At 43.0% G+C, this 13066-nt stretch overlaps 1 protein-coding gene across 1 annotated transcript in view; it reads right to left on the bottom strand.

The window, feature by feature from the left end:
• igf1rb (insulin-like growth factor 1b receptor) overlaps positions 1 to 13066 on the bottom strand; it is a 48446-nt gene that overhangs the window by 7632 nt on the left and 27748 nt on the right. The window contains exons 3-18 of the mRNA XM_010733088.3: positions 9765 to 10074; positions 9230 to 9366; positions 8442 to 8586; positions 7167 to 7375; positions 6838 to 6964; positions 6036 to 6271; positions 5426 to 5593; positions 5118 to 5325; positions 3776 to 4080; positions 3442 to 3575; positions 2679 to 2838; positions 2463 to 2562; positions 1712 to 1782; positions 1388 to 1617; positions 1191 to 1298; positions 414 to 576 (exon numbers count right to left, since the gene is read on the bottom strand). Coding sequence (XP_010731390.1) covers positions 414 to 576; positions 1191 to 1298; positions 1388 to 1617; positions 1712 to 1782; positions 2463 to 2562; positions 2679 to 2838; positions 3442 to 3575; positions 3776 to 4080; positions 5118 to 5325; positions 5426 to 5593; positions 6036 to 6271; positions 6838 to 6964; positions 7167 to 7375; positions 8442 to 8586; positions 9230 to 9366; positions 9765 to 10074 — 2811 coding nt within the window. The remainder of the gene's footprint in view (positions 1 to 413; positions 577 to 1190; positions 1299 to 1387; positions 1618 to 1711; positions 1783 to 2462; positions 2563 to 2678; positions 2839 to 3441; positions 3576 to 3775; positions 4081 to 5117; positions 5326 to 5425; positions 5594 to 6035; positions 6272 to 6837; positions 6965 to 7166; positions 7376 to 8441; positions 8587 to 9229; positions 9367 to 9764; positions 10075 to 13066) is intronic.

The following is a 13066-nucleotide window of genomic DNA, read 5'->3' on the forward strand; positions in this document are numbered from 1 at the left end:
CAGAGGGAGGAAGTGAAGCATTGACAACGTGATGGAGGTTGTCTTGTTTTGTTTGGAGTAAATGTCTTCAGACTTGTTGTTGTCCTGTGGGTCCATGTATTCCACAGGAGGGCGCTCTTTACTGAGACTATAGGTCCAGACATATTACTACAGTAACCATAATCCCTTACAGATCACTCTTTTCAAGTCTAACAGACCTTTAAAAATGCCATTGTAACTGTAATTGTCTAGACCCTGTTCATGCTCGACAAGTCTACAAATTCAAAAACAGGCCAGAGTTCAAAAACAAACCCGGATCAAAACATGTTGACAGAGCTGCACTGCTGCCCCTCCATCCTCCACCCACCAACCCCCCAAACCTTACTTCTGCTCCACAGATGACCACAGCCTCTGACCTCCTTTCAGTACTTTACCTCCTATCTTAACAGTAAAGTCCTCAGCCACCATGCAGTTCCTGGCCGCCAGATCTCTGTGGACAAACTTGTTGGCGTTGAGGTAAGCCATGCCGTCGGCGATCTGCCCGGCCATCTGAAGCATCTTCTTCAGAGGAGGGAGAGACAGGCTCGACCACTGCTGCTGCAGGCAGACAGACGAGAGAGAGTAAGTCCTCAGAAGGAGGGCAAGATCTTGTAGCTGAGCCACAGGTCATCGATTCCCTTAAAGTATTTACTAAGTATTTTCTTTAACCAGCTGGTTTGTTGAGGGTACCTATTTTATCTAGTTGTGTTGTGTATCAAACTGTGGGCCTCTCCTCAGACAAAGCCTGGAAAAAGCAACCCTTCCTACCCTGCTGTAGTTTAGTTTTGGGATTATGATTACGCTATTTGATCCTATAGACACTCAACTGTTGAGCCAAGCTTAATATTGCTGTTTCACATAACTTCAGACTACATGAATAATACTTCCTAAAGTATTTTTTTTTGTTTATGACTTTGATCTGACTTGTATCTGAAAATCAGTTCATAAATGAGTTTATAAATGAGGATGAGGATTCACTGCTAAGTGTGGCAATGAACCAACTGACTGAAAAATTTGGCACATTTGCACGTTCAAACTTAAATGACCTGTTGCTCAGTCAGAAGGACGGAGAAATCCATCGACAATCAAATCAAGCTAACTGAATTATCCCCGTCCACAGAACAGGAACCTCTCGGAAAAGGAGCCAAACACGTTATCAGATCAGGTGGTACCTCTTTAGGTCGGAGGGAACGTAAGTAGCTCTTCAGGTCTCCACGCGTCATCAGCTCCATGATTACCAGGGTGGGTTGGCCCTGAGAAACCACTCCCAGGAGACGAACCTGCGGCAAAGACAGCGTGCCACCATCACACACACAGCTCTCTTGCAACTCACTACAGCTCGGTATGATCTTAAAGTGTGCGTACATACCACATGGTGACAGTTGAACTCCTTCATGACGGAGGCCTCGTTGAGAAACTCTATTCTCTCCCTCATGCTGGCTGACTCGTTGACGGTCTTAATGGCGACACGGGTCTCTGGTTCATCTTTGACCACGCCCTTCGCCAGGCCCTCGTAGACCATGCCGAAGGACCCCTGGCCAAGTTCGCGACTCAGGGAGATCTTCTCCCGCGCCACCTCCCACTCATCTGGTACATACACTGCACAGAAAAAGAAAATATAGATGTTAATAAAGCCTGTGTATGTGTTTTCAGTCACAACAGCAATCATTTCTCACATACACACTCCACTCACTTTCTGCAGCGCTGAAGTACTCTGGGTTTACTGAGGCGTACAGGACTCCATTTCCAAGCCGGTCGCTGTTCCTGACAGAAACAAAACGCACAAGTGTTTATAGACAGACAAACACACTCGCACGCACGCACGCACACACCACATGCATAGTGTATAGTCATACATAGCACAGTTTTAGCTTCCAAAGAATACTGGCAAAATGCAACATAGTGGGGTTGGAGCGACACAAAACATTTATATAAGATTTTTAAAAAAAAGAAAGAAATATTTCAGCATGGCAGAAGCTGTTTATTTCTTTACATCACAACATTGTCCCCCACATTGGAATACATGATTTTTATTTTGCCACCTTATTTTCAAGGTAAATATTTTGACACATTACCTAAATATTATAAATGTAAAACCAAGAGCGCCAATCATGAAACTTTATTTGACACTTAGTCTGATGACTATAATTGCTAGAAGCAAGCTGCTTTGGTCTGTGTTGGTTTGAGTTTGTGATTGAACATGGATCCTAATGTGTCCAAACCAAACGTTGGTTTCTCTGGAGGAGAAAAAGTCGAAAATGTTTAGCCATCGTCGGTTATGTGTGATATGTAATATGGTTTTCTTCTGCCGTTTTTTCTGAACTGTCTGCGTTGGTCTGTCGTGGTTTAACTTGGTTAGATTAATCCAGTTACGTAGACTTATTTTGTTTCTGATACATAATATTCTGCGTCCTGTGTGTTGCTGCAGTACATTAAAAACAAACCTTTTCCTGTTGAGGACCACCAACATTGCGACAAAGAGGCAGATGAAGAGGACGATGGCAATCGGAACAAAGATCACAGCGTAGAGGACGTTTTCATATCCTGTGGGGTCAAACACTTACTTGTTACAGAATTTCTGTGCCGTTATAAAATAGGCATAGAGACAGAAAGGAAAAACAGTGAGGATGTTTGATGATGCACAGCATTGTGTGTCTTACGCTCAGCCACATAGAGATCCAGACTGTGTGTCCAGGAGCCGTTTCCAGCCAGTGACGTAGCTCTCACTCTCACTGAGTAGTTTCCTGGACTCAGGTTGGATAGTCGAACGCCGCGCTGGACCCGATAGGTCTGACCAGAGACACATTCTTGCTTCTCGGCCTGACACACACACACACACAGAAAAAAGAAAGTGTGTTATAGACTGTTTCTTACAAATCGGATCCATCTGCAGCCTCCCCATCTCATAATTAATAAATAATAGGGTTCTGGTCATTGGGTCAGTTTTCTGGACAAATCCTTTCTGTGAGAAATGTCTTTTCTTTGAGTTCATGTACAAAACAGAATTAATGCTAGGATCTATGTTACATATCTTAATTAGTGGCTTGGTATTAGTCTGAAATGAAGGCTGTACACTGCAGCTGCCAGGGGGTCACTCATCTGACAGACTACTTATGTATTTAGTAATAAGTATGGCCTCATCAACAGAACATTTTTAATATGTAGTACGAAGCTCATCAGATGGACACATTCAATTGTTTATAAATGACAACAATTAGAGATCAGGAATTAATTTTCTATTCTGAAAACCTGCATGTGAGGCGGCTGCTGACTCATTTATTTAACATTTCACTCAGATGTGGACAGTGCAGATAAATAAACAAACACAAAATAAACAGGATATTCCGATCCATCTTCTGGCTTCTTGTCAGAAACAGCAGGTCATCAGTGAGGTAGTGTGTCGATGCACAGATGTTGTCTTACCTCAGAAGCCAGTTTAAATTTGATGTCATACATGAGGATGAGTCCGTTGGGGTGATGTGGCTCTGGCCAGCGGAGGAACACCCAGTCCTCATGGCCCTCCCAGGTCACTTGGCCGGGTATGTCGTCAGCCTTTTCTGGAGAACCGCAGAAGGAATATGTTACCATGGTGATCACACAGGTCTGGATATGCAACAGCCTCATGTATCCAGTGTATTTTTTATCTTCAGCTTCAGCAGTTTGGCAGAAAATACGTAGCAGTAAGACAACTATAATGATACTACAGCACTACTAAAATGTTGTACTATATTTGTTAACAGATCATTTCTAAACTAACCTGCAGGCTTGGTTCTGGAGAAGACAAACTCTGCGGCGCTGCAGCGTTGGACCTGGCCATTGCAGGCGTGAATGTCGATGCGGTAAACTGTGAACGGCTGCAGGCCAGAGATCTGCAGCTCACGCTCCGTCACTGACTGCTCCACAAACTCAAACTCTCTGTCGGCTGGATTCACGTCCGCGGTGCTGCTGTTACCAGCGGCCTGGAGAGGAGGAACGGTGCTGCTGTTCGTGTGCAGCCGGTTTCTGCGGGAGTGTGTGGAGTTGGCCACGCCAAAGAGATCTCTACGACGACGATCTGGAGGCCTGGAGGTAAAAGGAAAGACGGGAGTAGAAAGTTAGGGGTTTTCAGGTGAGCCTGGATCCATTAAAAATCATTCAAAAAATAAAATAATAAACAAATCTAAATACTAGCAGTTGGTGAGTTATTTTCCTCCTCCGTGCTAGGAGGTACATCTGGAAGAAACTGGCAAAAGTCAAATGAAAACGTAACGTTAACAAAGAGACGTGCTGCAGATGTTTTGTGTACAGAAGTTGATGAAGCACAACATACGACTGTCACAAGGAGGTATTGTTTTAACTTTTTGGGCTCCATTTTAACCCTGCAGCTATTGGAAATCCTTCCTCACTCAACCTTCAGCGTATGACTGATTTGGTTGTTTTCATTTCCATTTGGTCTTAATTTAAGCAGCAGGGATGAAACTTTGTGGGCAAATTTTAAATAGAGTTACTAAACAGCTTGGTGGATTTTCTAACTTTTGAACTTTCACAAGCAGTTACATGCCAATACATGATATACCACATCCAAGTTGGTCCTTCAGTGTTTAATTTCATGATCTTTGGTTGAATGGGAGAGTTCGTTCTCTGACATCAGAAGAAAAGACAGGACGTGGCAGAGCCAAATGTGCATAAGTTATACTTTTTAAAAAAGATTTACCAGTTTAGTTTTATTTATTTATTTTTCTTTACTACTTACTTTTTACTTACCATATACTTCTCTTTCTGCATGTATATATGTGTGTTTGTGTCGAGACTAAGAGTGATAATAAGTTGCAGATGTCTCAAGTACAAAGGAAAAAGGAATTACAAGGAATCAGGAAAACGACTGTCACACCTCATCAGCCTCCCTTCCTTGGTCACTGAGGGTTTAAACTAACATAATGGCAAAAAACTGAAGACAGCTGCTGATCTGCGCTCAACTTACCTTGAAAATTATGCTCTGATAAAGAGAAAAAAAATGCACATTAAAAGCAACAAAAGAAGATTTGAATTCTGGTTTAGAGGGTTTTTCTGCCAGTCCGAACATGTGCCATATAACAAAGCAATGACGTTGAGTCATTTACCTTGGTGTAAAAATGGAGTTGTGCAGGAAGTTTTCAAAGACTTTTCGGTAGGAGGCGTCGGCAGCTTCGGCTTCCAGGTCCTCGACTGATTTGGGACAGGGACAACACGGGCCCTTGTCTGCTCCGTCAGGGTCTGGCTTAATGGGCTTGGTGTCCTCTTCCTGGTCTCCCACGCCTATGGCAGCAATCCTAATGGGTATCTTCAACTCTGGAGGAGGAAGCAGAGGATGTTTCATGACAGATGTACTCGAATTCAACATCTAGCAATAACTGAATGTAAAAGTTGTGCTTTGCATGTGTGTTTGTACCTTTAGAGCAATAATTGTGCTGATACAGCTCTCGATCTTCGGCTTGTTGCTGCCATCTGACCAGGTAGTAAGTCTGGTTTCCATTTGGTGACACCGGGGGCGACCAACGCACCACCAGCTGTGTGGATGAGTTGGAGTACGCTCGCACATCCTGAGGCATGGAGGGCGCTGAAAGAGAGACAAAGATTATAAAGATTATTCTGATCTCAGCGTCAACTCTGTGGGTGCTCAATAAAGTAAAACCTGATTTCTATGAACTTGTAGGAAACGCTTTTGTCCCTCAGGCTGGTACGCTCAGTCTGCCAGTGCAGATGTGATTCTCTGACATCACGGTGCCGCTACAACTTTTACAGTGCAGCTGGATGTATTTAAAGCAGTCTTCCATTTCATCTAATTATATTATAGTTTTTGTAAATCAGTTTTTCTCCCATCTCTTTGACTTGCAGCTGTGTTTACTAGAACAGTCTTCCTCTCCATCTCCTTACACCATGTTTGGATGGTTGGATCGCATTCAGAAACGCCATCACACGGCTCGTGAAACAATCCCACGTCTATTTGACGGCAACAACTGGTTGCTTGTAACCTCGGTGAAGCATGATGTGATATTTACCTGAAGGGCTGGTGCGGATGTAGACCACCTTGCTCTTGGCACTCGGCATATGTTTGTCTTCCACCATGAGTGTGATCGCCTTCACAAATATGGCGTACTGTGTCCAGGGCTTCAGGTTGGAAAGCAGGACTCCGGGATCTGAGTCCTTGTCTGGCCTCAGCTCCACATCCACCATATTCCAGCTGTTGGAGCCACAGCCATCCTGCCCCTCGAACTCTGTGATGTTCTGGTACGGCCTGTAAGGAAGATGGTTGAAGGCAAACGGTTCACAATTAATCTTTAACACTTTAAACGGTGTTAATTACAGTAACATTGCCAAATATTATTGAAGAGACTGACTACATATTATAATGTTGTGATATAAAAAATGCCTTATGTCTTAAGTGAAAATATCCTGAAAAAAAAATGAAAAGACAAAAAATAGTGGCAGACAAAAACATCAATTACTGAGGAGACTGTAACCTTAACCGTAACCGATACATGAAACAAATAAAAATGTTAGATTTTTATATTTCCACCATGTTTCTACATCTGTTTTGTTTGTTTGGGCTTTTATTGGCACTATTTAAATCACATCATCTAGTCGCGCCCTCTTCCTCCTGACAAGTTATTTATCATAATGTGCTCCTATTATTCACATACTGTAACACCAGTGGATGAAAACGCACATTAATTGATATTTTCTTTTGCCGATTTTGTGGATATTTGCGCTAAATTTGAAAAGAAACATTGACATTTATTAGTTAGTAGTTAGTCAACATTTTCTGCCTTTAAGCAAGTTGACCGATCCTGTAAATCTTACGCTTCCTTGTAGTAGACGATGAAGCTGATGAGGTCTCTGTAGTCAGGGGGACGGTAGCGCTGCCAGGTCAGTTTGATCCGATTACTGCTGGTGCTGTTGGACTTAAACTTCAGGATAGTGCTTTCACCTATAGAGACAGGAATGAGGGCGTTAAAATAATATTACTTCAATGTATTTCTGTTGATGGAGTAAGTGCAGGAAATACTGACACGTGGTGCAGAACAACATCAGACTCGAACTGTAGTAAACTAGAGTAACTCCTGTACATTCACTGGACACAGCAATTTAAATAGTTGTGGTGTTCGGACTGAAACTTATGTGACCCTTACAGCTGGCTCGGTCCCCGTTGTTTCGGAAATCGCTTTCATCAAAGCGGCCCTGGATGCCTGTCTCCTCCCACATTTTGCGGATCTCGGACATGCAGAGTTTTGGGTTGGCTCTGAAGAACAGCTTGCCAGTCTTGATGGTGAGGTTGTGCTGCTTCCAGTCCCAAAGATACTGGAGCTGCTGGTTGTCAAATGCGGAGAAGGCATACATGCTAGAGGGCAGAGAGAAGACAGGATAAATGAATGAGTGAGTCAACAGTACACTTGATTCTAAGTTTCACTGTATCATGTATCAGTGTTATTATGATTCCTGCCAAGCTAAAGGCCACTGAAGGCAATGGCTTATTTTCAGTACACAATGAAAAACTGCAGAATGAGAAGTCAAAGGTATATAAAAGTGACTCCTAGATGCCTGCTAGTCCTTTTCTGTAAGAGGGAAACTACGCTAATACAAAAAGGTAGCCACAGAGTACTTTACTCTTCACAGATCTCCATGTTCATCGAGTTGTTTAATGACCCAGTTAGACAGTGGAGGAACAGGTTCACACAGTGGGATAACAATGACCTGGGAAATCAGATTAACCAGGGATGGGTTCTCTTTTGAGAGGAGAGGAGAGGAGAGGAGAGGTAGCTTTTTCTGAGTCACTGGGTAACACCCAGACATTCAAGAATGACTGCAATGTGGGCCTTGGGACAGTAATTCCTATGAACTCAAGGAGAAACAGATGGAGGAGGGCGCGAAGGCCTCTCCATGAACCTGAGAAAACCTTTCATTGGACTCTTGAAGGTTATGCTACATTCAAGGTCTCATAAAAAAAACAGGACGTCTGCTGTTTGCTTCAGTCAGTATGTTTACTTTTCCGTGATGATCAGTGATGATATTACAACCCAAAACAAGTGTCTGTCCTACATAAAGTTCTCTCCAGTCTGCACCTTCACAGTCAAAACATCCTTTCCTTTTTTTTTTTTTTTACATTTCAGTGATGACCTCGACTAGCCACAATAGAAAACCAATGCTGCAATTATGTTGCTCTATTAGTACGACAACTCTCAGAACAGCAGGAAAGATTGAGGATAAAAAAAAAGGAAAAAAAACTTTTCTCCAAGTCAGTATTTTATCCAGTCAACTAGTTATGGAGCTCCGTACTATTCACTGCAACAGGCGAATCTTCTATGGTAAAAGATACTTCGAGAAAACAAGCATGCAACCAACAACAACTTTAATTGTAGGATTTTGTGTGTTTTTAAACGTCGCATGTGTTTTCTGTGTGGTCCTACTCGTCCAGAAGGTCGTCTCCGTCGATTTGTCGGAGGCTGCGGAGGAAGGCCAGCGAGCTCAGAGTGTGGGAATGTCTGATCCGCACGTATCCGGTCACCCTCTGGATCAAACCCGTGAAACTCTCCAGCTCTGCCACCATGTTGTCTAAAAACACACACAAACAAACACTACTGTGATTACTTATATCATCACTGGCCTTAGTAACCTATTTATATATTTATACCTTCTTTATTTACTTTGTCACTTGTCTACGTTCATGTTTCTATCATGGCTGAACTTCTGAAATTACGAGTCTTGCTTTTATATTACATACCATCAATAACTTGTAGAAGGTTCTTTGAGATTTGCCATGATGCTAGCTTGAACTTCCTCCTATCCCTACTTTACTTTTCCTAATCCTACTTTGTGTATTTATTATTATTATTCAAGCAGATCTGGAAATTATACACTTCACAGACTTTCCAGAACTGTTTAAAAGCCTTGGTCTAGACTGATCTTGACATCATTTCTGCTTTGTAGATTTAATGTTGGCAGAACTTTTCAGAGAAACACAAAACTGCTTTACTCTTAAGCGTTTTGCAAACACCAAGTCCACTCTGAGGAGTTGTAAAGAAGCAGTTGACTTTTCCAGACTGGGAAATCTGGGACAAACGCCTTGTGGGGCTCCCGGTGTCATCAGTCATGGTTTAACAGTATGCAACAACAAACCTCTTTAAATTTCTGTAAAACTGTGGTAGCGCAGAAAAGTGTTAACTGTAACGTTGCTGCGGTACACTGCAGTACTTACGGCCTCTGCGGATGTTGATATGCAGGTTGCCTTTGATAACGGTGCAGTCTCTGAGCGACTGAGCAGCATCCATGGAGTCGATGACCTTCTCCTCGCACACTTTATCACACAGACCATCACAGGCTGTACAGAACATGCTGGAGACAGACAGAGAGAGATGGGGACAGGAGACAGTAAATGTATAGTGTCATTTTATTGACGCACATTCATTCTCTGAACTCTTGTAGCTTCCCTGACCTTTAATCTTTTATTTCCGTCCCTGACAAATTTTATGTCAGTGCCTGACAGTCCTGGCTAAATGAGGTCTCAGAAAGATGCTGAGATTTTACTAGAAACGTTTTATTTTACAAAACAACCACAGGTTTATAATGAAACGGTGGGCAGGTGGTTGCCTCTAGACGTACCGCCCTTTACTGTCGCTGCTGTTAGATTGGAAACTAATAGGAGGGTGTGGAATTGGTACCAAGGTCAGGCCGACGATAGGAGTCACCAAGTGGTTCCATTTCAACCTGCATCAGGATGAATTGCCGCTCACCTGTTGGGTGCGGTGCGCGTGTACCCAGACGGGCACTCAGACATGCACTCTCCGCCGTGGATGATGAGGCTGTCGTGGTCGGCGAGGTGGAGGTGGAGTTTGGAGCAGAGCTCAGCACTGATGCAGCGCCAACCCTCAAACTTGTAGGTGCCAGGAGGGCAGTCAGCCACACAGCGTCCTTGGTGGTAGTAATGCACACATGCTGCACATGCTGTGTCGCTACCGGGGACTGTGCAGCTGCCCAGACACTGAGGGTGGCAGCACTCGCCGTCCGCTGTGCACGCTCGCGGCACACACTTCTCCGGGCACTCTGGTGGTGAGAGAGAGTAGTAGAAAAGTATTACACCTATTGCAGTAATTAACAACATACATTTTTGTTTGTTTTTTTGCAGAGAGTTAGATGGGAAGGTTGATTCACTCTCATGTCTGTACAGCAGATGTGAAGCTGAAAACAGTGTTAAACAGTTAGCCTGGGCCTGGGCTCTGTTCAAAGGAAACAAAGCTGTCTATAAGCACTTCTTATTTTTATGGATTAAATAAACAAAAGATACAGAGTCAATTAGGCAACAAGGAAACAAAGTATTTCCCAAAATGTCAAACTGTTCCTTTAAAAGGTTTCCTATCAGGTGTCCTGTGATGTTTTACTTCATGTAGAGGAGTCAGTCTGGATCTGGTGTACTTTAAGAAGGGTGGTCACAATACAGAACATCTGGTACTAGATCAGGCATTGAGAAAAGGCCCAGAGTGGCCACACATCAGCTCAAGCCATGAGGGAACAATACCTGCGCGAATGCAACCAACAGCAAACCCAGAAAAGGGGCATTTCCCTATGTTAGCAAACATCAGAGCTTAACAAAGGAACACAACCAGTCAGACTCTGGCATGACGCTGCTTGATTGATTTGCATTTAGTAGAGAGTGACTGACACTAACACACATTTACTTTTTCTCTCTCAACCCAGATTAGAGCTCGTAAAAAACTCAAAACAGAAAAGCGTGCAGGCTGCTTCACATCCAACCGACAAATTGCGTGCATGTTTCTTTTGTTTAAAACAAGCAGCTAACAAAAATCATTTCCACTAAACAACCTGTCAGAGCTTTTGTGTAACACAGTTGTTTACTGTGTTGAGCTCAGAAGTGCTATGTGGAGTTCATCACCGATCCACAGGCGCAAAAAGCCTCTCCACTCCGGGTTTTCCATCAAACACTGCTACAAATAACTCCTCCAGTTGCTGTGGTGTCCCTCTAAATAAGAGGATATTGTAACTGATGACAGGGGAAACTGATTGAGGGGCTCCAGCAGAAAAACACTGGACTAACCTATGCATAGTGCAGAAAGGAGCCAGACCTCGCGGTGCTCTTTGTTACTACAGCAGTGGCGTGATGGGACACACCTTCATCATCAACATTAAATTAAGCATCATCTTTTAACCTAGCTTTATTGACAGTGGGTAACTGGTTCAACATGACATGTACAAACAAAGACAGAAGCTGGATTGGTTGGTGACTCTACAGGGAGAAGGGTTGTGGACCTTTTTTAAGCACCGAGGTGGTTTTCCAGAGAAACAAACACTAATTGCTGTGGAAACACTGTAAATCACTGCTTGAAATGATCTGTGTGTGTGTGTGTGTGTGTGTGTGTGTGTTTGAAATGATCTGTGTGTGTGTGTGTGTGTGTGTGTGTGTGTGTGTGTTGGTGAGCATGTGTTCTGTAAGTCATAAACAAAAGGACGGGGTTATCTGAACCGAAAACAACCAGATGAACAGAAAAACTGTAATTTTTAATTATGTCATCTGCTTAGGTTAGCCAGGGGCTGTGTTTAAACAGAAACCAAACAGAGTCAAGTTATGGGAAATGATGTGTTGTTTATAGGATGCTGAGCGATAAAGCGCCGAAACACGTTTCAACATGTTGCCTGTGCCGCCTCTGTCAAACAAACTGAAGACGCCAGGCCAGGGGAGATGCCTACTGCCTCTCCTCTTATTTATATGTCAGTGATTTATCCATCATGACTCCATCAGAAACAGCGTTCTTAGTCAGGATATTTTGACACCTGTTTTATTACTGTGCTCTGGTGCTGAAAGAGATGCTTTACTGTAAGGTCACAAAAAAAAACAGATGTCGAATTGGAATAGGAAGCCAGTTTGAGACAACAGATCTGCCCGATCTTTTACCTCTCCAACTTGGCCTCGACGCTTGAAGAAGTGTGCTTTTGGGATAAGTGGCTGCTATAAAAATCACAGTTGAATTCCATCCATCGGAACTTATACGGCTCATCAATCAGGCACCTTTTAGTTTGTAACCAGTCAGGTTTGTTGCTTTATTCATAACAATTTACAAGAGGAAAGTGAGTTATGATCATATATCACATCTTCAACATTATTTTGTGTCTGAAATCTACAAGACACTTTCATAGTTTTCCAGATGGTTGGCTGGTGCTGCTTTCCCACTCTGCTGTAAAGTTTTGGCATTTTTGCATGAAGTCATTTAATTGACTAATCATTACAGCTAAAACAGATAATCTAGAATTTTAAGCCAATATGTTTATTAACTGTGAAATTACCAATATTTCCGTACTTAGAACAATGTACATTTACACATTTGTGTTCGTGAAAATGAATACCAGTTTCTTTGGATGTTTTATAAGCCACAGATACGTAAATACAGATGAAATATGTCTGGTTTCATGGTCAACTTTTATTGTATAAATTGTAATTTGTGTAGTTTTCTTACCACATATATGATACCAATAATAATCTAGTAAAATATGCCTTGATTGTTGGAACCAATCCAGCACACCTGCTCTGGAAATGCTAAACTGCATACCAAAAAGTATCTATGTGCTGCGAGGAGCTTTAAGCTCATTCATTTTTCCATTTACAAAAGTCATTTCCACTTGAGTGACATCCAAATTTAGGACGTGGGAGCCCGCTACTATCCCTCCCACATGACTATAAAAAATTATCACCAGCCAGTGCCCATTAGATGACCTTCCAGCCCGCCTCCTCACTAAACACAGAAGCCAATCAGAGGCTTCAGACTGTGTGGTCCCACCAACCATTTGGCACGCTGTTTGTGCTCAGCAGGAGGGAACCAGTGCTGCGTTTCTCTGGCACAGAATGTTCTTCCCCTGCTCCGAGCCCCCTGTGAACCCCCTTCCTACCGACTCCAACTCGCCCTCTGACCTCTACGCCGAGGTGATAGGAGCTGTGTTGGAAAGGTGTATTATTGCAATGTGATAATGTACAGCCTGAAGCCTGTAGAGATCTTGAATCTAAAGGGAGAGGAAGGAGATAATCTAT

Source organism: Larimichthys crocea, chromosome VIII (assembly GCF_000972845.2).
Source record: "Larimichthys crocea isolate SSNF chromosome VIII, L_crocea_2.0, whole genome shotgun sequence".
NCBI lineage: Eukaryota > Metazoa > Chordata > Actinopteri > Sciaenidae > Larimichthys > Larimichthys crocea.